Raw genomic sequence first — 24,841 nt, forward strand, 5'->3', positions numbered from 1 at the left:
GAGCTGTTGTTTGTGTGGCTAAAATCCAGGAGAACCATCTCTTTTCCATCTGATAAGCAGCTCTCTTTTATTGCTCCAGGGAGCCCCCTATCTTTTCACTACCTTCCCTCTTGTTGGCAGCTAAGGCAGAGTTCATTTGAATCCATATTCTGGCAGACCTCAGACATCCTGCATAAACCCCTACTGCCATTACCCGAATTACTTTTATTCTGGGCATGAGTACTCCAAGCAGAGGTGGGCAAGAAGGAGACATGAGTGGATAAGACAGTATGCTATCTTATTTAGATTTTTATAGAGTGCCATGCCCTCTGACCCTAGATACTCTCCAGAAATGCATTTCTGCAGTTCAGAGCACAGAACTTGCGAAGAGTAAACTATGCAGGATTTGACAGAGCTAGGAAATTAATTTAAATGTTGGGCCCTTGTAATCCCTCTCCTGGCTATAGCTTTTGGGGCATATGCATAGCCTGATACCACTATTTTATCAAAGTGGTTCATATTTTATTATAATGTGTATAATGTGTTTTATCGCTCTCTCAGATTTTAAAAATTAAAAACTGTTAACCAGTTTTTAGTGGCAGAAGGAAGGGACTTCTAAAAATAACTGGTCTGCTGATCAATGTTGTGCCCTAAGGTTTGCAACTAATGTGCAGTGGCCATTGTATATACTTCAAAAGTAGGGCAGCATTGCATTCTTTCTCTGCTCTATGTGCTATCATATTCCAATATGAGTTATCCTTATTTCTAATCGACACAGTCACAAAAACCATGAAAAATACTTTAAAATATTGTCTTTAAGAAAAGTCTTCAGTAAATGAAAAGTTACATGGATAGTACAGACAAATCAGTACTTAATAAAAGAAGTAAGAACACAAAACAAGAAAAGAAAAAAAACTTCTGACATAGATAACATTCTTACCTATCAGAAAGAGAACTGGCTTTTGAAAATCTGCCTGGTTGGATTGATTTTTAAATAATACATATCTTTAAAGAGGGCTTTTCAAAGTGGCAAGTATATGGAGAACTGAAAATTCCTTTTAGCTTTAAGGTTTGCCTACTTTGTAGTCAGACACCGCTTTCTCTTTGAAGTCCTCTCAAATATATTTTTTTCCAGTTCATGATAAATCAAAGATCTTTTATGTCCTGCAATTACTAGGGGGATTGAATTTATTATTCTATTAACATTTTAATGTCTTTGTTCTTCAGATTACCTTATTTTTTCCAGTCTATATAATAGATTTTATTAGGTGGTTGTATGTGGCAATTATAATTTTTGTTTGTCTATTTGAGAAGATAACTCATCACAGAGATTATTATACAAGTATGGCCTATCTATACAACATGATTTTGTAACCTAGCAGAAGCAGGTAACCTTCATGGATCAATTTATGCCCATTTTACTATTTTTTTTTCTGCCGTCAAAAGTATGTTTCTACATATAGCTACCCGGCTATCTAAAAGTGTTTGTATCAGTGCATTCTGGGAAAATCTAGACTGTGCTACTTTGAGGGTTAGAGTGCTGCAAAGACATTCAAATAAAGTAGTAGCATGTGGAATTCTGGAATGCCTTACAGCATAGTGAGTTTAGGAAAACTAATTAAATTAATTAATTTCAAAAATATGAATAAATCCTATTCACACTGGAAAAAACAACATGTCATGTTATCCTGACTACATTGGACAAAACCAATGTACAACTCTAAATCCCTGGCAGGGAGAAACACTTAGCTGCCATGGTAATTTAGCATTAACCATGTGATACATGGAAACAAAACATGCTAAGAGTGAATTGTGCCAGCAGCTTGTTACAAACTTGGGCCCTGAACTTTGATGCACTTAAGCATGTCGTATGTAACTTTACCCGTGTTTTTGCAGGATTGGGGACCGAGATAAAAATGGTAGTGTGGGTAGGATCTTAAACTAACAGGATAGTAGACTACAGGTTCAGGTTGAAACGCTTAACTGGGACTCTCTGGTCCAGACTACAGAAGTTCCAGGACCAGAGAGTCTCAGTGGAGGACTAGTGCCAGAGCTGCGGGAATCCTATGCATGGCAGCAGGAGCCTGGCACAGAGGCTGTGGGACTGCCCGGAGCAGCAACAGGAGCCAGGCTCTGCAGGGGGAACCCGGCAAATAGAAGCAGTGAGGCTGCACAGCACAGCACAGCACTGAGAGTCCAGTGCACAAAGCAGCTGTCTGGTGCAGCAGTGGGAGCCCGGCGAACAGAGGTGGCAGAGCTGCCCAGTAGAGCAGGAGGAGCTGACAGGACAATGGGGCCAGCAAGAGAGGGGGAGACAGCTGGGAGAACCGTAGTCGAGTGAGGGCTGATGGGGCTTGGAGGTGGGATGCCAGAAATGACCACCCCTGGTCCAGCAAAATCCCTCATCCGGGACGGGTCACTTCCAGAGGGTGCTGGACCAGGAAGGTCTAACCTCTACTGTCTTCTTTGGTATCTAATTTCCCACACTATGACAGGGGTACCTAAATTTAAAATAAGCAAAAAGATCTGACTTAACCCACAAAAATTGCTAAGGACCAGATCCACTCCAGGCGGGGTCGGGGCTTGCCCTATTTTGCATAAATTTTGGCTCTGAGTGCCTCCTGGAAGCAGGGACAGCCAGAGGACTCTGCATGCTGCCCCTGGTCCAGTCACCGGCTCTGCAGATCCCATTGGCTGGGACTCATGGCCAATGGAAGTTGCAGGGATGATGCCTACAGATGGAGCATTGCACAGAGCTGCCTGGTCATGCCTCCATGTAGGAGCCGGTGGAGGCACATGATGCTTTCGGAAGCTGGTAAGTGCTGCCTGGAGCCTGAATTCATCCAGGACCCCAATGCCTTTCCCCAGCCCTGATCTACTTCCTGGCCTCTGAATCCCTCCATCCCCACCTGGAGCACATTTCTGCACTCCAAACCCCTCATCTCCAGCTCCACCCTAGAACCCACACCCCAGCCGGAGCCCCCACCCACATCCCAACCCCCCAATTTCATCATACAATTGCCATGCTGAGATGTGGCCCTTAAGCCAAGTAGTTTGTTCACCTCGGATTAGAGTCAGACTTCAGTAAACTTTGGATGAGGCTCTAAGAATCCAATCCAGCACTCTAAGAATCCAGTCATAGGTGTTCAATTGTGTGTGTGTGTGGGGGGGGGGGGGGGAGAGGTGGAAGCAGGGGCAGGGAGTGTTGGAGCAGAGGTGAGGTGAGGACTAAGGTAGGAAGGGGCTGTCCTGGCTCTTCTCTAGGCTGGGGGGGGAGTCATGTGACTACTAGCCTCCTCCCCCCCCCCCATGTCCCTCTTCACCAGTCCACCCTGTATGTGCTTAACTTTCACCAAGATAGTTCATGGTAATAAAGTTAAGATCATGCATAAACATTTAAAGGAAAGGGAACTAAGTTTATAATTGATATTTTCATTCTCTGTAAATTCCTAACCACACTGAAGTCAATGGCAAAACCTTTATTGATTTCAGTGGGGCCAGAATTTCACTTTCTATCTTTAATTCATTCATAATGCCTAGATACCGCAGAACCATAAGCCAATAATACTTAGCTCTGTCTGTAGCAGGTAGGCCGCTACCATTAATATTTATTGGAAATTCTGTTGCAAATGCAGCATGTATCAAGTTGCCAGCTAAATTACTTTCCCAGACTCTTGGAGGAAGTAATTAGTAAAATGTGTATATCTTTCTTTATGCTGTGATGAATTGTTTTTAAATAATGGGTACAAAATCACGTAATGTTGTCATATTCTTGCAATAGCTTGAATTAATGATTAACTGAAAGGATGCCATGAAAATCATTAACTGAATTTTCTGGAGTTTACAGGTTTCAAAGTAGTATCCCAGTTTTAATTGGTCTTCTCTTCTCTCTGTGCACAGGCAGAGGTGACAGTTTTCTGGAGCCCTTAGTTAAAGTGCAGGTAACTCATCACTAAGCACGATCATTATAAATATTGGAAAGCTGTTTTCCACTGTGAATGGATGCAACTTCATAACAGTGCATGATTCTATTATTCAAGCTGTTTGTGTACCATATCCAGATGATACTGTATTTCATTTAATTTAATTTTTGATGGTGATAAGATTAACCACAAAACAGATACAGGGCCAGGTGCAAAATTTGATCTTTTGATTTAGAACTGCTAGAAATTTAAGTCTCCAAGTTTATAATTTAAGTTCAATTCCCATCTTTAATTGTTGAAAAGCTTTTTTTTTTAATCTACTTTTCTGATTAGGATGTTTTAATGGGTATACAAATTATTGCCATGTAAACATCAGAGACAAAATGATGATCATTAGAACAGTGAGCTTTTTTCTATAGAAATATTATACAGCTATATAATCACCAGCTCTCTCAACTCTGCAGGGTGTTAACATTTGACAGAGGGAGCCTATTTTCACTAGCCAGAACCTTGAGAAGCATTTTATTGTTAGTGTTACTTTTTTGTGTCAAAGCAGCATGATTATTTCAGGCTCTTTCACACAAAAAGAGTCCTGGGGTAGATACTAGGTCACTTTTTGGGGAAGGAACATTTTTAATATTTTAAGACAATGTATTACAACTTACATTTTTCAGCACAAGATAAATTACACTCTATTTGGTATGCTCTTAGGTGCCCAACCTACAAAGAGAACTGCATTTCAAACCTGAATGCTAATCTTCCTGCAGATAGCTTTCTTCATTTTAAACAGCACCTAATGAGTCCATCTTCAAAGGTATCATGACAATGTATTAAAAGGAGATCACTCTTAAGCAAAACACAGGTTTTTAGTCCCATAAACTTGTATAATACTTAAAGCTCTTAAATATTAATAATTTCAAAACAACAATTCTATTGAAACATAATTTTAACACTGCAGTCTTTTACCCAGATACTGAAAGCTTGTACTAATCTATGAGAGTGGCATTAAATAAAATTGACAGGAAACTGGGTATAGGTAAATCAAACAACTGTGCCTTATTTTTCATGTTCATTAGCCAGGTAAAGAAAATTGTAAAAAGTAGAGGAACAGCAAATAATGAAAATTAGTTTTGTGTGTTTGTTTTGATACACTAAGGAGCTGTTTGTAACATAGGTAAGGAAATTTGGTCTTGCCCTTGCTCCCACTAAATTCAATGGCCCTTAGTGTGTACTTTCTAAATTATTTTAAGCCTAACCGTATCCTTTTAGACTCTAAACTGATACTATTAAGTTAAAATAATTTAGAAACCACACACTGGGTGTCTGATTTTTTCATCCCTTCCATTTTGCCGCTTTTAAAATAGCCTACTATCAGATTTGGTGCCTGGACACAGCTGTACAAAGAAACGTATTTCTTGGAAGCACAGCCCTGTAGCTTGTATTCTTGTAAGATCGCATCCACGACCGGACTCGAGCAAACGCGTTGATGTCTCCTGTGCTTCCCAAGCCTGCTTGCCTAGTCCGGTGCACTGGGGTAGGCTAGTGATAGAAATGTAGCTGTGTTAGTCTGGGGTAGTTGAAGCAAAATGCAGGACAATGTAGCACTTTAAAGACTAACAAGATGGTTTATTAGATGATGAGCTTTCGTGGGCCAGACCCACTTCCTCAGATCAAATAGTGGAAGAAAGTAGTCACAACCATATATACCAAAGGATACAATTTAAAAAAATGAACAAATATGAAAAGGACAAATCACATTGCAGAACAGGAGGGGGATGCGAGGGGGGGGGGTGGAAGGAAGGAAGGTAAGTGTCTGTGAATTGATGATATTAGAGGTAGGGAGAGTGGGATGTTTGTGAGTTAATGGTATTAGAGGTGATAATTGGGGAAACTGTCTTGGTAATGGGTAATGGGGTAGGCTGTGAGGGCCCTTCTTTTGCACCAGCAGGGGCCGCTACGGAGCTGCGTGCGCGCCTGGCTGGGGGGCTGGTTAATCCCCGACCCCGGGTAAGTGAACCAAGCAGCTGATGGGTTGCATGGCGGAGCTTGAGGATTTTTCCCAACCCGGCGGCACGTTCAGTTCCTGCCTGGCGCTGGGGAGCGCGGGCTGAAGCGATTCCCCCATGGTGCTCGCGCGCAACGAGGAGAGCCCCCGCCCCGCTCTGCGGGCATCGGCAGCCGCGAGCAGCCAAGTGAGTAGCCGGGGCGGACGCCCTGTCCCTCCCGCCCACTCCTCCCTGAGAGACGGGCCCGCGACTCCCCGAGGGCTGCCCGGCTGCCCCCGCCCTGTGAGTGTCGGGCGGGGAGGGGAGAGCGGGAACCGCTGGGGCCGCCCCCCCGGAAAGTTGTCGGTGCGGGGCGGCCCGCTGAGGGGGCTTGGCGGGATGCTCGGGGCAGGCGCCGGGCGCTCTCCGCGGGAGGCCGAGGTTGAGCCTGGTGTTGGCCGCCGCTGGCATTTGGCCCCCCCCAGCTGCCGAGCTGTCCGCCGGGCGTTGCCTCCTTGCGGGAGGCGGTGCGGGCCGCTGCCTGTGCGCGGGGAGCGCTGCTCGGGCTGGCTGGGCAGGCTCCCCCCCTGCTTGCCAGGCCTGCGAAGCGGAGCAGGACCGCTCAGCGGTGCGAGCGGGCAGCGGAGCCTCCTTTCAGCGGAGTTGGGGGCTGAAGTCCCCTCAAGACACTGCCTTGAGCTGGAGACTGGCGGCAGGATTTTGGCCTCTGGGCAGTCGTCTGAGGGTGGAGGGTGACTCGAGAGAGGAAAGTAAAACGTGATGTTCCCACATTTGGGATGGGTTATTCAGGTGCCAGACTCCGACCGTTTTCCATGATATGAACATCAGATCCAGCCGTGCAGATAGGCGTAAGGGTGCGGCGGTATCTGGACTGCGCTATAAAGGGCTTTTGCTTTAATGTAACTAATACACTTTATAGCATCTGACTTAGCTACAAAGAATAGGAACTGTATAATAGCTACAAAAGAAGGCCCTGATCCTGCAAGCTGCTTTGTGCAGATGGACCCCTGCTTGAGCCCCTGGGTCCTTCTGTGCGGATGGAAAAATAGGGTTCATGCCTTTTTTTTTTCACCCAGTAGACTTGGCACTTCCTTGCTCACCAGATGTGCTCCTTATATGGGTCCAGAAGCTTATCGTTGTTCACTCAAGTGAAAAATTAGCAATATTTTTTCATGTTTTTAACTGTTAGCACTGTACTAATGAGGTGTGAAATGGGTTGCGTGCCTTTTTTCTGCATTATTAATAGAACTGTTTGCTAGCCCCGATGGCAGGGTCAGTGACTCGCACCTGTGCTGAAGATTTTGGCGGGCTGCACAGGAATAGCTCAATACATAAATTGACCTAAATAATCTTTTATTATGGTTGATACACAAAAAGGAAAAATTTGCAGTTTCTATGGTGAAATTTTCAAATCAGACATCTAATAACCCTTCTTCCTCATCTTTTTAACTTATCAGTGAGGTCCAATGAGATTGGCATATAATTACTTCCAGACTAACATAATAAATCAAGTTTTGCTAAATCTCCTGAACTAAAAAGTTAAATCTAGTTCCAAGTAAGTGCAAGTCTCTCTCTTGCACTATATTTTTTGAGAGTTTTAAAAATGAGACCCACAAAAATTCCATAGGAACTCTCCAAGTCAAAGTCTTATCAAATGCACAAAGTAATCACAATGGAAGAATGAAGAAATAATTTTTCCCTATTATAATAATATATGGTGTTTGTAATACTAGCTTTTTAAAAAGTCCTGTTTCTGGCTTAAATCCAATTGACTGGAGTCTCCTTTAAAACACACTTTGAAAAAACCTCAGTGCCTCACAATGTCAGTTAAGACAAACAATATCTTCAGAGTGACTAAAAAAAATCTATTTGTATAGTCACACGTGATCCCTAAAACAAATTAATTCCCTAATCTTGAACAGAGTTCAGAGCAGGATCCTTAGGGTCTTGGATTCGTTTGTGTGGATTCTTGTGGAGGGAGGCTAAATATGTGTTGGTATTTTATCTAAACCATTTCTGCCATGAGAAATAAACTGAAGATGGGATATGTAGTGGTCACATCTATGTGAAGTTACTTTGTATGCTCCACTCCTGAAAATTATTTATTGCTTTATTACAAATCAGTTAAAAAAAAGTTTGCATCCTTTGTTTAGCACCTTTTTACTGTATTTTTAGTGCATTCCTATTAGTTAATACTACCAGATATGCAAGTTAATTTCCGTCCTACAAATTAAAACTGAAAAATAAGATTTTTAAAAGACTTATGATGGGGTAAATTGATTTAAATTGAAGTACTTTAAATCATTGATTTTATTTTGCCTTTTTTAACATTTTCCTTCACCCCCATGGATTGGTAATCATTTTAACTTGCTGATGTGTAGCTAAATGTAGCCTTTCCACTTAATTGGGTACCTCTTTCTGCTACCCAAAAAGCTGACCTATTTTAACACAATACTTTGTCAGATTTTTTTTATTTAAAATTTATTTTAGATTTTAAATTTGTCTTGTAATGAAACTGGGAATTATTGCAGGACAGCTAAATAATACTGATAACCCCTTAGTTAGGGCAAAGTTAGGATTAAAGATAGTAAACTCATGGGGCAAGGAGTGTGTGTCTATTTGTACAGCACCTAGCACGTTGTGCCATTGAGTCCTTTTAGATGCTGTTGCAGTACTGCTACTAGCAAGTAGAAATACCATGACATCAACAAATACTGAAGTTATAAACATGCTAAAATCTGTAGAAACAAATACAGGTTGAACCTCTCTGGTCCAACAGGACCACGAATGTTGTCAGACCAAAGAGCACCAGCCTCAGAGGTTGCAGGTTGGGAGTGGAGCCAGTCTGATGGCAGGCAGCCCAAAGGGCCAGCGGCCAGGAGTGGAGCATGGCTGGCGGGCGAGCAGCCTGAGTGGAGCTGAAGGTGGAGCTGGGGCAGATCCCAGTCGATGGCCAGGCAGGGGAGCAGTGGAGATCCCAGTTAACAGGCCCCGGGCCAACAGGGGAGCACTGGAGAGCTCGGAGGCTTCATCTCCCCTGGTCTGGTAAAATCCTTTGTTTGGGCCCATTCAGGTCTGACCTGTATTTGGTAATATTCAGTAGTTGGTGTGTGTCAATCTAATTATTGAGAGCCCTATTTTAAAAAATATTTAGAGCTCATAGAAATTAGAGTTGGAAAGGAAAAAGACCTGCTAGGTCATCCAATCCACACCCAGCAAATGCAAGATTGGCCAGTAGCCTTCTCAGGCAAGGTGCAAGAGTCAAGCAGTTACGTCTCCCAGCAAGAGCCTGGCTCTGGCATCCCAGCCCTCGGCACCCCACATAACTCAAAACTTCTGCCCCCTTCCTGCACCCGTATCACCTCCCATATCTTGTGCCCGGGTCTCCTGCCCAGGGTTACAACCCAAACCCCTGTACTCCCTCCTACACCCTAGTTCCCTGCCCCAAGTCACAACTACCTCCTTAACCCAAACTCCCTCCGAGACCCCACGCCCCGTCCTGCACCCCAGTCCCTTACCACAAGCTCTCTTCTGTGCCCAACCTCCATTCCAGACCCCACACCACCTCCATTAATATCATGGAAGAGTGCAGCCCTTGACCACTTTCCAAATTCTTGGAAAGGTGCCCCCATCCAAAATTACTGACCACCCCTGTGGTATCATCTTGTTTTCAACTGTTGTCATAGATTGGCAGTGCTCATAATATAAATCTAAACAAACATATTTTATCCTCCTTTCCCTATGATTAAACTAAGTAGTGAGTATTTCCAGACAAACCAGGGCCACACGTATTGTAAATACTACATACATTTTGTAGAACTTGCAAAACATGGGTGAACTTCAGTACATTTGAGTTTTCTGTTCCTAACTGAAGTCAGTCTCTGGCTTCTGTACACCAGGTATATTTAAAAGGGATAGCTTTATAAATATTGGCTGTACGGGAAGGCAAAAATTTAATTCCTTTAGGATTTGTATACTATAACTCTGTTTTAAAGATACATAAAGAACATAAGCACAATTAAATGTATGCTGACGGTTTGTATGGATAACATGCACACAGATACATTTCCTCCCTCTCTTCCCAACACATATGAGAAAGTACAGACATGTGGCTGGCTTTGCATTTTCTATATCTCCTGGTCTGTGGCAGAAGTTCAGCAGTTAGTATTCCAATTCATTTTTGCTCTTCATATGAACTCCCTTACCATGTGACTGTCTCTTGTATTCTCCATTGAAACTAACAAATCCTCGTCTCCATGGAGTCTTAGCCAAGGTTGCTTTTTATATCTTATGTTTTATTTAAAAAAAAATCAGGTTTCTTCCTAGCAGGAAACGAATTACCATAATTTCTCACTCTTAAATGACAAAACTCTTATCTTGTAAATTCATGTCTCAGAACCAGTATGGAAGATTGTTTGTTAAATCCTTACACTGTGTATTTATACTGTAATACATACAGTAACTTGAGACTACCAAAATCTTTGGTGATTTCCTGCCGTATTTGCCACAAGGGTCATGGGAAGGAATATTTGTCTGCATCTCCTCACAAAAGTTCTATTTGCCTCTCCAGTGTCATCCACTCTTATAACAAGTTGCAATCAAAATGATTTTTTCCATCAGTCCTTCTGAAGATCCATTTGTAGGAAGCAGTGTGTGATAGGCTGGATCATGGATATACTATTTAGGAACCTCTCTGAGGAGACTGAACAAATCTTCGTTTTTCCTCTTCTGCACATTCATGTTTGGTTTGTTCTATAGGGGCCATCTGTGTCAATAAGTCGCTCTTACCTCTCATAGTTGGTTTCTGGAGACCTCGGATTTATTAGAATGCTAATATCATTGATACCTTTATTCACAGCTCAGCCTTAGAGTCTCTGACTGTAAAGATAATCCTGAAAGCTTGAGGGGACTCTTAGGGTCACTAAGTGGAAAATATGAAAATTGTGTGTAAAATGGGAAAGAGGTGACCAATGTAGGAAAACCACAACCTGGGCAGATGTTTTTTCTTAAACTGCTGCTTTTAAGAATTGCAGCAAGTGCTTTAACTGCATGGCAAGAGGGAAGGCTTTTTTGGGGGGAGGGAGAGGAGGGCGACTGATTCATACTTTTTCCAAAGACCATCTTGAGCTGGTCTACTTTACAAAGCTAGGTTGACAAAAGCATGTCCAAGTGTCTACACTTGTATTTGTCTCCCACCAGTGTAAGCGCCCCTTTATGGTGATGCAGTAACACCACCTCCCTGAGTAACATGGACTGTGGTCAAGGTACTGACCACATTGATGCAGTGAGAGAGTAGATGCTGTGTTGCCCAAATAGGGCTCTACCAGCTGTCCCACAATGCCTGATGCCAGCCATTCTAGTCAAGTGTGAACTGCTCTGTTCACAGGTGAGAGTCTGGAAGTGTGCACACACGCACATGCACAACTGTAAAAACCCACAGATTTTGAAATGCTTTTTCCTGGATTGTCCAGCTTAATGAGCACACCTAGCAGCTCTCCATTCTCTGTGCACCTGCCCAGCTGACTATACCAGCAACACGCGCCAGCCTGGAGTATGCAGGAGATATTGGATCTCCTCTGCGGGGAGAAGCGGCTGTGCAGGCACAGCTACAGAATCACTGTAGATGTCTGTGAGAGATTGCACAAGGGATGCAGAAGAAGGGTATGATAGGACAGCAGCGATGAAAGCAAAAGAATTGCAGCAGGCGTATTTGAAGGTCAGGGAGTGCCACGCTGCAGACCTGCCACTTTTGCAGAGAGCTGCATGCCTTACTTGGTGGAAACCCCACTACTAGCCCTCAGATCATTGGGGATACCTCTAAGGAGCCTGAATTGCAGGCCCCTGACATGAACAGAGAGGAGGATGGGGGCATATCATGGCAGGCTCCAGCTATTCTGTGAGCCATGACCTTCTGGAATTCCACCATAGTCCAATAAGTCCCAGTAGTTGCAGATGGACGACCCTGATATAGGAGAAGGAACCTTAGGTAAGTGTGTACATGCATTTCCCCTTACAATTAATTACTGATGGTGCCCCAATATAACAGGACACAGCTGTCAGCTTTTGTTAATTTGCTCATAGTGGGAGAGGCAGTGGTATAACAGAGAGGTAGAGCTACTATCTGCTTTTTATTTCCTGGTATAGTTAGGCAGTGGTGGGGCCCCATTCAGAGTAGTTTATATGCTCAGGGTGTCCCGTGAATCCTCCTGAGAGATCACAATAAAAGGTTCCTGGAGGTACTTTGCAGTTCTCCCCTAAGCTTTCTGGGGATGGCAGCTTTATTTTTCCCTCCATAGTAGGACACTTTCCCATGTCAATTGGCAATAACTTTGCCAGGCACCATTGCAGTAAACAGGCTAGTGGCATATGGGCCTATGCAGCTTTCAGGTGCCGTCAGCAGCTGTGCTCTCTGCACTTTTGTCACCTTCAGAAGTGAGAGATCTGCTAAAACCATCACTGCACGCAGGAAATGGTGCCATGATTCAGTACCATTACTTTGTACTCAGTTTTGTGCAACTGAGCAATTTCTTCTTCCTCTCCTTCACCCCTGGAAGGCCATACTCATCATGACTGGTGCTGAGTGACAGAAGGCACAAGCACTGAGAAGTGGAGGTGTCAATAAGCATAACTTTAGGGTAGCAAGGGAAGCAAGTTCTGAATCTTAACTTTTGCTTTCTGTGGACAAGAGAGAAGCCCAGGAGTCCCAGAAGGAGGAAGAGATGGACCAAGCCATAACAGGACTTCTTTAGCAGCAAACACAGATGCTGCAGATTCAAACCTGTAGTTCCACAAGACAAGCATGGGCTTGGCTCTCTTTCCATTTGATAGAGAATATCACTCTAGCACCTCCCTGTCCTCTCCTGCCCCCACAATGTCCATGAGGCATTAGGGGGTGCATCCCTACCACTCCACACTTGGGACATTACATAAACCCATGGGTCAGAGATTATGTACCTAAAGGGACATGAATGTTCTTTCCCATTCTTAAACTCTGTTCCATACACTTATATTTTTAATGTATTTGCTTTTAACTTGCACAGATTTTTATTTGTGCCACATTTTCATTACAAAATTTGATTTTTCCAAACAATAGTTCATTTTTATTAGTTGCAACACATGCTACAGGATGCCTAGCAGTACTAAAAATACCCACTTTGCTGTACAGTGAGACACAATTCATAGAACCAAGAAAACTTAGTGTCATAATGTACAGCAAGCACTACAAAGTTCATATGTGCATTGCTAGTGGTGTATTCACATGCACCAAGGACCACTCATTTTCTAATAGGCCCCAAACAAGGCATTTTAAACTGCTCTTTCAAAGCCTCACTGAGTGGTGAGTGCGTCTACTAGCCTGTGTGTCTGGCTGCTCCAGCTCTACAAACAGCTGTTCTACCCCCACCACAGCAGGAGTATTTCTCCCTTTGATTCACAGATATCATGCAGGACACAGCTGGCAGCTATAGCCATTGGGATGTTTTCTTCACTGAGATCCAATCTTAGTAGCAAACACCTGCACCCCTTCAATCTACCAAAACCACATTTTACTGTCATACTGCACCTGCAGAGCCTCAATGCTGTCGAGGTGGCTGATGAATGTCTTCTTGAAAACTCCTGCTTGTAGCTTTCTGAGCAGTCCTATGTTCTGAAAGATGCAAGCATCTGTGCTGACCAGCAAACAATGTAATGGAAGTGGTGCTGGCATAATCATAGAAAAGTAGCCCTGGTCTGTTAATGTACTCTGTGGCAAGGTGGTCTGATGCCAAAATAGGAATGCGTTTGGGAGTCCCATTGCTGCAAATCGATCCGCTATGGTCTGCACATTGCCAAGTCCTGCACAGGAGGACATGATTAAGGAGGAATGAAATAAAGACAACCTAGGGAATTACAGTCAGCTTAACAGGAAAGATAATAGAGCAGATAATGAAGGAATCCATTTGCAAATCTCTAGAATATAATAAGGTGATAGGTAACAGTCAGCATGGATTTGTAAGGAACAACTCATGAAAAGCCAACCTGATATCCTACCAAAAAATGCTAACAATCTTTGTGGATAAGGAGGAAGTGATAATGGATAAAGGGGAAGGGATAGTCATGGTATATCTAGACTTCAGTAAGGCATTTTTGCACCAGAAACCTTGAATCGGTGCTCACTACGTCCCACAGCAATCTGTCCTCTAGTAAAATCATGTTTTCTGTGGTTCTTGCAGCTCTGCAAATACTGGAGGATTGTGTGTCCTGTGCTTACAATAATCGTGATAGCAGTGCAGTGCTGTACAGAGTCCTTGTTTCTGCCAGTGATGGCAGTCAGTGAGGAGGCCTGTGTGAATATATGAGAATTACAAATATGAATATTATGGCATATGACACTATGGGATGGGAAAAGTTGCTGGACCACTGCTTCCTAAAACTCCCGTTGGCCAGGATCATTGAACTGTGGCCGCTGGGAGCTGCGAGGCTCTGTGCCGGCAGACTCTCAGGTAAACAAACTGTCTGGTGGCTCACCAGCAGCTAATGCTGATGAACTGTGTGTGGCTGGTGCGACAGAAGGTTCCCCACCTAGGGTCTAAGAAATAGAAAGAAATGGTGGTTTCTAGTGAGTTGATATTTTAAGTTTTTTTGCTTCTGTCAAATTACACAGGGACAGAATTAGGGTATGTCTACACTACCACCCTAGTTCGAACTAGGAGGGTAATGTAGGCATACCGCACTTGCAAATGAAGCCCGGGATTTGAATTTCCCGGGCTTCATTTGCATAAACTGGGCGCCGCCATTTTTAAATCCCTGCTCGTTCGAACCCCGTGCCGCGCGGCTACATGCGGCACGAACTAGGTAGTTCGGACTAGGCTTCCTAGTCCGAACTACCGTTACTCCTCGTGGAATGAGGAGTAACAGTAGTTCGGACTAGGAAGCCTAGTCTGAACTACCTAGTTCATGCCGCGTGTAGCCGCGCGGCACGGGGTTCAAACGAGCAGGGCTTTAAAAATGGCAGCGGCCAGTTTATGCAAATGAAGCCCAGGAAATTCAAATCCCGGGCTTCATTTGCAAGTGCGGTATGCCTACATTACCCCGCTAGTTCGAACTAGCGGGGTAGTGTAGACCTACCCTTAGAGACAAACAGGTTGGCTTTTCTGTCCTAAACCATTTATTACAGTTTACTGCATTTTGACAATGCAAAATATTCTAGTGGTATTCCCCCGCAAATCTGACACTGACCAACCACTTGTTTCCTTTCCATTGCTAACTTTCACCCTCCTGGCCAGCGCTCAAGATTTGTTATGCATGGTCTTGAGGAGACCAGCATTAAATCACAGCTGGGAGTGACGTGGCAAGAGATGCGGTGTTTCATATGGGGATGCTGTTCATTGTGATGGCTTTGTATATCAATGGTTACAGCTTGCAAACTATCCAGTTCCTGACCCCAAATTTATAAGAACGTAAGAATGGTCACAGAGGGGTAACCATATCGTCATTTATAAGAATGGCCAGTGACCCATCTAGCCCAGGAGCTTGTCTTGCAACAGTGGCCAATGCCATCTGCTTCAGTAGGAATGAACCGAACAAGGCAGTTGAGTGATCATCCCGTCATCTAGCCCCGGCTTCTGGCAGTCAGCGGTCTAGGGACACCCAGAGCATGTTTTAGCTCATAAGCATGGATGGACCTGTCTTCCATGAGCTTACTACTTTTATGAATATGTTGAACAGACTTACTTCCAGTTCAGATCCTTAGGGGACCCCTCTATTTACCTCTCTCCACTATGAAAATTGGCCATTTATTCCAACCCTTTGTTTCCTATTTTGTAACCAGTTACTGATCCATGAGAGGGCGCTTCCTATTAAGCAAAGTACGCATTCATGGGATAGAGTCTTTGGTGAGGAGCCTTGTCACAGACTTTTGGAAAGTCCCAGCATAATATATCCACTGGATCACCCTTAGCCACATATTACGTGACCAATAATTCTGGGCTATTAACTGTTATCTCAATGATTCTCTTTCTCTACCCTGGTTCAGCTTCAGAAAAAAATAGCTAGAGGTGGAAATCGTGATATTGGGTATTTTTTATTATGTGGTAGTTATAATTTGATGGGTACAAGATATTCTTTACAAGATCAAATTAATATAATCTAGGTGTCTGGCTTTCTGAAAGCAGTAGCAGTACTAAATCTGCTGCTCTGTCTATAGCAGCTAGGTTGGCTACATAAGTATTTTCAGCTTATTCAGCACATGATGTAAATGAGGGAAATAGGTGTAAGTGTCATTTGTACAGACCTATTCATGGCTGCATGCATGTTTTCTTGTACAACCAGGGGATCAACTTGTTCTTTTGGGGGTTTCTTAATATGAAACTGCCTGTCCTGCCTGTTCTGGTAAAAAGTCTGTTTTGGAGATTCATAGCTCTGTTCAGAATTCAATAAAATTACACAGTTTATGATACAACAATCAGTTCTGTGGCATCTTAGAAACTAACAAAATATCATGAGCTTTCTAGGGTAAAACCCACTTGATCAGTTGAGGACTGCTCATTGTTTTTAAAGTGATAGACTAATATGGCTACCCCTCTGAAAGTCTTGTCTTTTGAGAAATTCAATGAACGTAAGAATGGTTTGAATTATTGTTAAAATGCCTGTATGGAATAGGCTGTAAAAACAACATCTACACTGGGTATGGTTGGCTTCTGCTGGTAAGCCTTGAAGAAATGTTTATATGCAATTTCTATTTGAGTAGATGACTCTTCCCTTACTTCAGAAAAGTATCTCACCACGGCCCCAATACTGTAATCTGATTCATAGGAGTGAATTCTTGTGCCCAGGCAGAGCCATAATGATTTAAAAATGGGTCTCTAAGGATCAAGTAACAAGACAGGGCCCATATTTCCTCTGTGTGTGTGTAAGACAAATGAATGGTGCTTTACAAGCTAGTGCCATGATTACTTGCATTTGTTATGGCTATTTACAGGAAAAATGTTGAACTTTGGCTTGCCTTCCTACTTCCTCAATGGAATAAGCTGCAGGGACAGCTGATTTCTGTGCTAGGCACCCTCTGTATTCTGGTTGGCAGTTACATCAATCCTGGCAATGAGTAAGTTTGTGCCAGTTGAACTCAGGCACATGCCTGAGGTTCTGCTTTGCCTGTGGAGGAAATGGCCCAAGACACTATTTCATGTCCCAGTAAACATATCAACATACCCTGGAGGTCTCCTGCCTCTTGGTGTTGGTGCTTTCAGAGGTAGACCAGTCAGATGGGCAATGTGGCCGTGAGAAGCGAATCTTCCTGCCACTCTTCCCCCACCCTGTTGTGGGAGGTGCTGGGATTTCTGCTGGAGTGCCCTCCCTGAACCTTGCTTGGGCCTGTGGTAGCTTTTGCCTAATACAGCACTTTCTCTTTTGAAAGCAGAAGAGCCCTCCCTCCCTTCGTAGTTTGCATCTATTCAGCTGTTAGCCCTAGAATATTTTCTATCCCACACTGAGTAATGCTGACCTGGGAGATGTCTGATAGATTTACAAACCCTTTTCTGGATAGCTGGAAAGAGGAACAACCACTCCCTTCCTCCCTTTCCTTTCTCGGTCTTCAGAGTTGTCCTGTCTGTTGAGGACAGAAGTCTCTGCTGCTCCCATGACAGCCTGCTGGGTGCTGCTTCTCTGTTTCCTTAAGTTTGTTGTAGTCCTGAGTAGGGATGTTAGGAAGTGACTAATTAACTAGTCATGTAGTTGGTAGAATTTCTAGTTAAGGGAGGAAGCCCCAGTCCCAGCTTGTGCTGGGTCTGAAAGCTGTCCCCGCCGGCTGTTGCAGCTCTGCAGTTTAAAATGTAGTAGGAGCCAGGCTGCCTGCCTGCCTCTTATTACATTTAAACTTCAGAGCCGCAGCAGAGGGCAGCTCCCAGGCTTGCCAGTCTCAGCTCATGCTGGGTCCAGCAGCCCCTGTCTGCAGGGAAATCCCCCTGTGGACAGGGGCGGCTGCCAGAGCAGCCTCTGTTTGTGGCCAGACCCTGTCCACAGTGACCCGGGCTGTCGTGAACACCCGGCGAAGCAGCCCCTGACTGCGGCGGCCTGAGCTGGCTGTGAACAGAGGCTGCTCCAGCAGCAGCCCCTGTCCATGGGATGCGGAGCACGGGGGGGGGGAGGGGGAGGCTGCACTGCAGAGATTGTGCTGAGGGTTACCAGCTTTTAAGCAGGCTCCCCCTAGCACTGGCTCCTGCTTCTCCCCCCACTTGCTGCCTCAGATACAGCAGCAAAGGGGTGGGGGGGGGGAAATGTGAATAGTCAAGTAGTCGACTACTCACTTACATGCTAGTGCTGAGGGAATTCTGCAGGTTTACAATGGTTCGAAATGCAACAACTGCAGAATTCCCCCAGGATTAAGTGGCCTTCCTTCTCCAGGATTTCCTTCCAATGCTTGCCTCTACACAGTTCTCTTGATCAAGAGCAAACTGACACTTATATTGTTAGTGTCTCACCTGTCCAATGGGTTTTGAAGAGGATCTGTGAAAACTAGGGTCTCGTTAGCTTTCCTGAGCACTAGCAGAGTCACTGAAGTTAACTTGTAATCGTTGGCAGAATCAGGAAAAGATACCACATCCATTTGTTCAGCAGGCTACTTCTGTAATGGATCAGAGCTGGGATGTCAATATACAAAACAAAACTTAGCAGACACTAAGCGACCTACAATTCACATCTCACAACTGGCAAATTGAACTTTTCAAGGCCTGCTTGATAAGTCCAAAAAATTATATTCACTGTAATAGATGGATCTTACTAATGAAAACAACCATACAGCTCTGTGCTGGCATGTGCAAAATGTTTCTCTTATAACCTGAAATGATGAATTACACTTCCAATTGTAGCTCTGTTGTTCAGTATTAAGAATGATGTAATTTCTTAAACTGAAATTATACAAAACATTATTTTGACAGATTTCTATAGATGTGAGGAGGTACAAAAGGGACAGTTTATTCTTTCGAAGTTGCTGGAACGGCTTGCAGAAGAAATAAAAGCTGCACATCAATCAAGAGAACTATTTCAATTTTTCAGAACATGTTCCTAAACTAACCTTTGCTGCCAGATTTTTAGACATACCATGGGATGCATCAAGTCCAAGAACGCTTTTCCAGGCTCAAACATTATTCTGGATGAGAAGAGCAGGGAAGGTGGTGAAGGATGCACTGGGGAGAAATCTTCACTGATTACAGTGAAGCTGGATGAGAGGGGCTCATCGAGTACCATAGTGCTGGATTACGCGCACCGTCTTTCTCATGAAATTCTTGATCAGGCTGTGAAACAATGGGCAGTGACTGAAAGCAAATATAGTGACATCCCTTTCATCGAAAGTGATGTGCCCTGAATTCCAAGGATTATCTTCTCAATAAGCCTCCGTCTGTTAATTCACATTTGGTGCTATTGCAAATAAAAAAGTTCCAGCAAAAGCAGCTGTGATTTAAGCAAAACACCAACCATACTATGGTGTCTGGAAGGTCACAGGAGCATAACATGTCCTTTTATTTAAACCACTAAGAAATCATGAGCAACTGGACCACAGCAGAATCCATTAATCCAACATGAGTTATGGTTTGCCATATGCAGAGTATATTCTATCTATTTTGTATGTTTTGAGTCTAGTCATATTGAATGTCAGGAAAATGGATGCACGAAAGTGCTGCTTCGGTAACCACCATTCAATGGTTGCAACGACATCAGCACCAAAGATACTTAAGGTACAAATTGTTTATTGTGCTACATGAAAGCTGTTGTGAAAATAGATTACTTTATAAATGTGTAAGCCTTGCATCTGCCTATGATCTTACATGAGAAAAGGGAGGAATTGCACATATGATAAAATGCTCTAATTTCTGTTAAATGGGAATTAGGATTATATAGAGCTGTAGCATAGATAACTGGAAGGAGTTTGGTCATTAATTAACCGTTGATCTTTTAGGATGAACAATTGACTGTTAAGCCAAGGAAAAGTCCTTTTTAACAGTGACGAGTAGAAAACAAACCATATGGATTATGATGCCATTTAAAACTGTCCTTAAACACATCAATAGGAAATGTATTAAAGGCACTGATACCTAATTATTCTGATGAACCATTAAACACATGCCTTGGTCTCAAACTAGGTGAAGGGTATCGAGGAATCTCTAAAAGCATAAATTAAGGTTACCAATAACATTCATTGCTGAGCAGTCAGTTGCATATAATTACTATACGAAGACCAAAGATTACTTATTTTAGCCAGGAAAGTGAGGGAAAATAAATATGCCCACAAAGATTCATTTTATTTATCAGTATAATCGTGAATGGCTGAGAACATCTCATTTACATATTATGCTGAAATACCACTGACAGGATGCCATTTGGAGCAGCAGGTCTTCCTCATGTTACTGTGAGGGGCTCTCTTTTTTTTAATGTTAGCTGAACTGTGAATCTGACTAAATGATGATTAAGTGCCATGAATCCAAACTGTATTGGAGCCAAAGGCTGAAGAGCTAAAGTATTAAAGGAATATTTTAACTAGTCCAGACAATGTGCTCTTCTTCAACGGGATTTATAGTCCAGCCCATCCAAGACAGATCTTGTAGGTTAAGTAAGAGAAGCAATGATGGATTTGGAGAACAGGAGTCTCCAGTATGTTATCTAATGCCACTGAGCATAGTTTTGCACTCAAACACTATATACAATTTCATGCCTTCTAGGAGCTTAGTTTCTTTGCTCGCTTTCCTCTTCCATCAATATCCACAGCTGATAATAAAAATGCATAGATAAGGCAGTCAAAAGTAGATGCATATTTTCATTCATTCCATTATAACTTAGCAGGGAAATAATGGGTTTGCAATTTTTTAAATAGGTAATAGCTTTTCTGAGTAAGTTTAAAGCGTTTTTGAAAAATTATTAAGCAGTGCAAAAATTATAGTTTGAATAACATTTTTGGGAATTGGAAGGGTCAGCTAGACTGAGCCACAGCGTGACCAAACTAACCCTAAAGACAATTTGTCCATGTAGTGGATAGAGGAAATGTGGATGTTTATATAGCTGAAGCAAATTGAAAAAGGAGACCTGAGTTATTTTGGGTTAGTGTATAAAAGTAAATGACAATTTATCAGGAGTATAAATGGAGGGCAGTTTCTAATAACACAACCCAAGACTGACTTGAAATAAAGGTGTGCACACTGAAGTTAATTCCATAGATCACACTGTGCTGTTATTTAGAATATTTTCCCAAGCCCTTGAGGAAAAGGAAAAATAATTTGGATCCAGTCTACTGAATATTGTCGTCTTCTCCAAAACAATATTTTAAAGTGGGCCATTGTGTTAACAGACCCAGTAATTCACAATGTCCATTTAAATCCCATCACTATAACTGAATCTCCCTGAGGTTTACAGTGAGTATAGTATGTTGAGTTGTGCTCTACAGGTGCCCTCACTGGAAAAAAAAAAAAGTGATTTTAAACGAAGTGAATTTAAAAAAGAAATAGAATCAGACATGGAAAAAAAACCTAATCCTGTGTTCATGTATTGTTTAGCTAATCAGTCTGAAAAGGGAACCTTTTCCTATATAAGGAGGAGAAAAGGTAGGAAAACAAATATTTTCTTCTAGAATCAGACTGTGTGCGATATGCTACAGCAAGAAAATCTGCCTGTCCCATTACTGACAACATTGTTAAATCACTATAGACTGAACTGCATACACATTGCTTCTGTGCATCTGCTATTCAGATGACATTTCCCCATCTCATTTATTTTTAAAATACACTTAGTGCAATCTGAAATTAACAGCACTATAGTTTAAGGAGGCTGGGTTTCATGTTACACTTCAAATCCAATTCAGAGTAAACAAAGCTTGTGTTAGAGCAAAAGCTTATTCCTATGTCAAAAGAGATCTTTTACTACCATTCGTCACAGGTTAGGCTTTGGTTATGAAATGCCAAGGAATGAGCTACACTTGATATTGAACTGAATTCCAATTGCAACACTGTTCCCTCCCAACACTCCCCCCCTTCCCCCCCCCCTTTTTTTTGCAGAGACATTGGCAATGAAGTGTCAGTTTAACAACGTTTGGAAAAAAGGTCCCTATACAGAGCTTCATGCACCTAAGCAGATTCTTTTCATTTTTTGCTCAAGTAGCTACACTATTTGTTACTAGAATGCTCTAATTAATTATATCTTCCTTTACAAATTAGCATGTATTGGTTATTTCTCTTTTTCCACTAGTCCCTACTGCACTTTGTGTAGACAAGGGGGCAGGAGACGACTGGCATGCTTCTTACGACCCTGACTGCATTCTACAACCCAAAAAGAGAGCGTTCCAGACACTTGAATGCTCAGCTGTTTTCACTGGGCTTCATAATCCACGGGCTGATCTATGACAGCAGAAAAATTAGGTGTTCACCCGTAATTGGAAAGGCCAAATGGCTTAAGGATGATGGAAGGAGTTGCTTATGGGATAGTCTGTCCCCACCCCGTGACAGTACTGCAGTTGGGGTCACCTGATTCTTGATGACTGAATAGGCTTCTGTGCGAAATGGGTATTTTGTTTGTAAAGGCTGGGAAGAAGAGGCACCAACAGGCACAACAGAGCAAGTTGACCCCACTCCTATGACTGAAGGCACTGCTAAAAGGGAGCAGAAAGGGAAGAAAGCAAGAGAGACAGACAGCTTCTTTCCTTTCCTGCACTACGCTAGTGCCTGCTACCAGTGCTAGGGTAGCAGGTACACAGCTTGAAAGCAGATTCTCTACCAGGAAGGTAGTTTAGTTTTGTTTATAGCTGAATTGCACCTTTCCCTGCATAAGATCCCCAGTTGTGAGGCTTGTAGCTGAATCACAGCACCCACAACAACATTAGAAAAGATGTTAAATGCATAAGAATCAAAGGAGAAAATTTGCACCTAAAAGGTAAATGGTGTATGATACAGAGCTAGCATTTGGAATATTTAACTTTACAGCTGCTGTGAACTTGCAGTCTACCTACAAATACTACTTACAGCAGCCCTCCTCCATTAAAACGGTCTCTTACTACTAATATTTTCCATATTTGAATCTCCAACCAGTGGTTTCCAAACCTGTTCTCCACAATACTGTGCCTGACAGTTCACAGCCCTCTGATACAACCCAGAGTGCTACTCTAGCAGTGTGTGAAAGGAACAGTATTTTCAGGCAAGCACAGAGCAGATGGAAAGTAGGCTCAGGAGCAGTAGGGGCAGCTATGTATAAACCCAGCTGCTTACCAGGAAAATAATTTGACTTTTATCCATTTAAGTTTTGTAGGACTCTGATCTTGGCAAATGATGCTTGTATTCTTAAGTCTATAGAACTGTATTCTAAAGTAACAAACCTGACAGAATTGGCAATATTTTTGAAAATGAGCAGTCCTGCTACTGTCCTTCATGATACATATAAAGGCCTTCACCTAAATGACATTTTAAATAAAATCACAGACTACCTACTCAATATTAATTTGTTTTAAATGGTAGTATTTTTAGGCTAGAGATGGAACAGTGGTGCACCAACAAAAGAGTTGCAACTTGCTTTTTCATTTGATATTGTATACAGAAGACTTGTGAGAGGCACACACTTTTTGGGGAAACATTTTTAGAGTTTTACTATACTTTATACAAGTACAGTATGAGACTAATCATAAAACAATGACAGATGTATCTCACTAAAGCATGTTATTTGCCTTGTTTGATTCTCTCCTCTACTTTGGTTCCAAAACTAACTACAGAACAACTTTGTAAAACTGACATTTTGGCAGCATGACAGAGCTGGATCCAAACTCTAGTATGACCATATATTTTTACAATATTTTTGTGAAAAACATTTTCTTAACTGAATAAAATTAAGTTGTAATTAATTGCTTGTAAGTTTTTTTTAATTAATTAAAATATACATTACACACTGTTCTGAGTATATTAATTTATTCCTATAAAATCTTGCAATGCTCTAGCACGGTGCTAGACACTTTTCAAACAAAGACACGCTTCCTGAAATCAATGAGCTCAAAATCTTGATTTTGTTTATGAAACACACAATAGAGGACTATTACATTTTGCTCAAGAATAATGGAACAATTTTTCTGAACAAATGAAAACTTGTTACTTCAGAACTTATAATAATTTAAAGCTTCTTTTATAAAAGGCTAAAAAGTGACTTGGTACTTATGCATGCTAAAAAGTTTTAACATTAATAACAAAACGTACCTCATTACTCTAACCAACAGATAGACTGGAGTTTTACCAAGGCACTTTAGACAATCCTAGGCCACTAATGAGAGGAATTTTTAGGAACAGTCAAGACATCAGTACTTCTTTAGCGCGCGCTCTCAATTATATGCACCAAGAGATTACAGGTCAACTAGCTGCCTAAATTACATAGCTTGTAGAGTAAATTGCTGCACACCTTTGAGCACTCTGTCAGCAATTCTGCCATCTTTCTGCATTGTCAGTCTATTTTATTTCAGCACTGCCAATTACTAAACATGTTTGTTTGAATAAACGCTTTTCCCCTTTCAGCTCATTTCTCCCTCTCAACTAGTCTTCCAGTGGCTGGATGGTGGATCTCCAGGGCATTATTAACATCAGCAGAAGCCTGAGAAGGAACAACAATCTTTAATGTGCATTTGAGGAGCATTTTTTTATTAGAGAAGTTTTTGACTGGGGGAGGTGGTGGGAAGAGGCACACCAAGATTTTGGAAAGTGGTCGAGGGCTGCACTCTTCCAGGATATTAATGGAGGAATTCTGGGGTCTGGGATGGAGTTTGGGTGAAGGAAGCAGTTGTGACCTAGGGCAGAGGACTGGGATGTAACGGAAGATATTGTGATCTGGGGCAAGAGAGTGGGGAAGGGAGGGGCTGGGGTGCTAGAGGCAGGGTCTGGTTGGGAGGCACTTACCAGCAGAAACCTGAGACAGACTCTCTGCTGCAGGTCACTCGCATCTGGCTCT

At 42.6% G+C, this 24,841-nt stretch overlaps 1 protein-coding gene across 17 annotated transcripts in view; it reads left to right on the forward strand.

The window, feature by feature from the left end:
* The window catches only part of AKAP19 (A-kinase anchoring protein 19), a 44,289-nt gene extending 24,960 nt beyond the window's left edge, over positions 1-19,329 (forward strand). For 8 of the 17 annotated variants that reach the window (XM_089779877.1, XM_089779879.1, XM_089779867.1 and 5 more), the window contains one exon: positions 18,820-19,329. In XM_089779877.1, the coding sequence (XP_089636003.1) occupies positions 18,984-19,247 (264 nt within the window). In that variant the 5' untranslated portion in view covers positions 18,820-18,983 and the 3' untranslated portion in view covers positions 19,248-19,329. The other 9 variants (XM_089779869.1, XM_089779866.1, XM_089779871.1 and 6 more) reach the window with 4 other exon arrangements.
* The last annotated feature ends 5,512 nt before the right edge of the window (positions 19,330-24,841 follow it).

This window comes from Pelodiscus sinensis, chromosome 7 (assembly GCF_052426305.1).
Source record: "Pelodiscus sinensis isolate ZL-2025 chromosome 7, ASM5242630v1, whole genome shotgun sequence".
Lineage (NCBI taxonomy): Eukaryota > Metazoa > Chordata > Testudines > Trionychidae > Pelodiscus > Pelodiscus sinensis.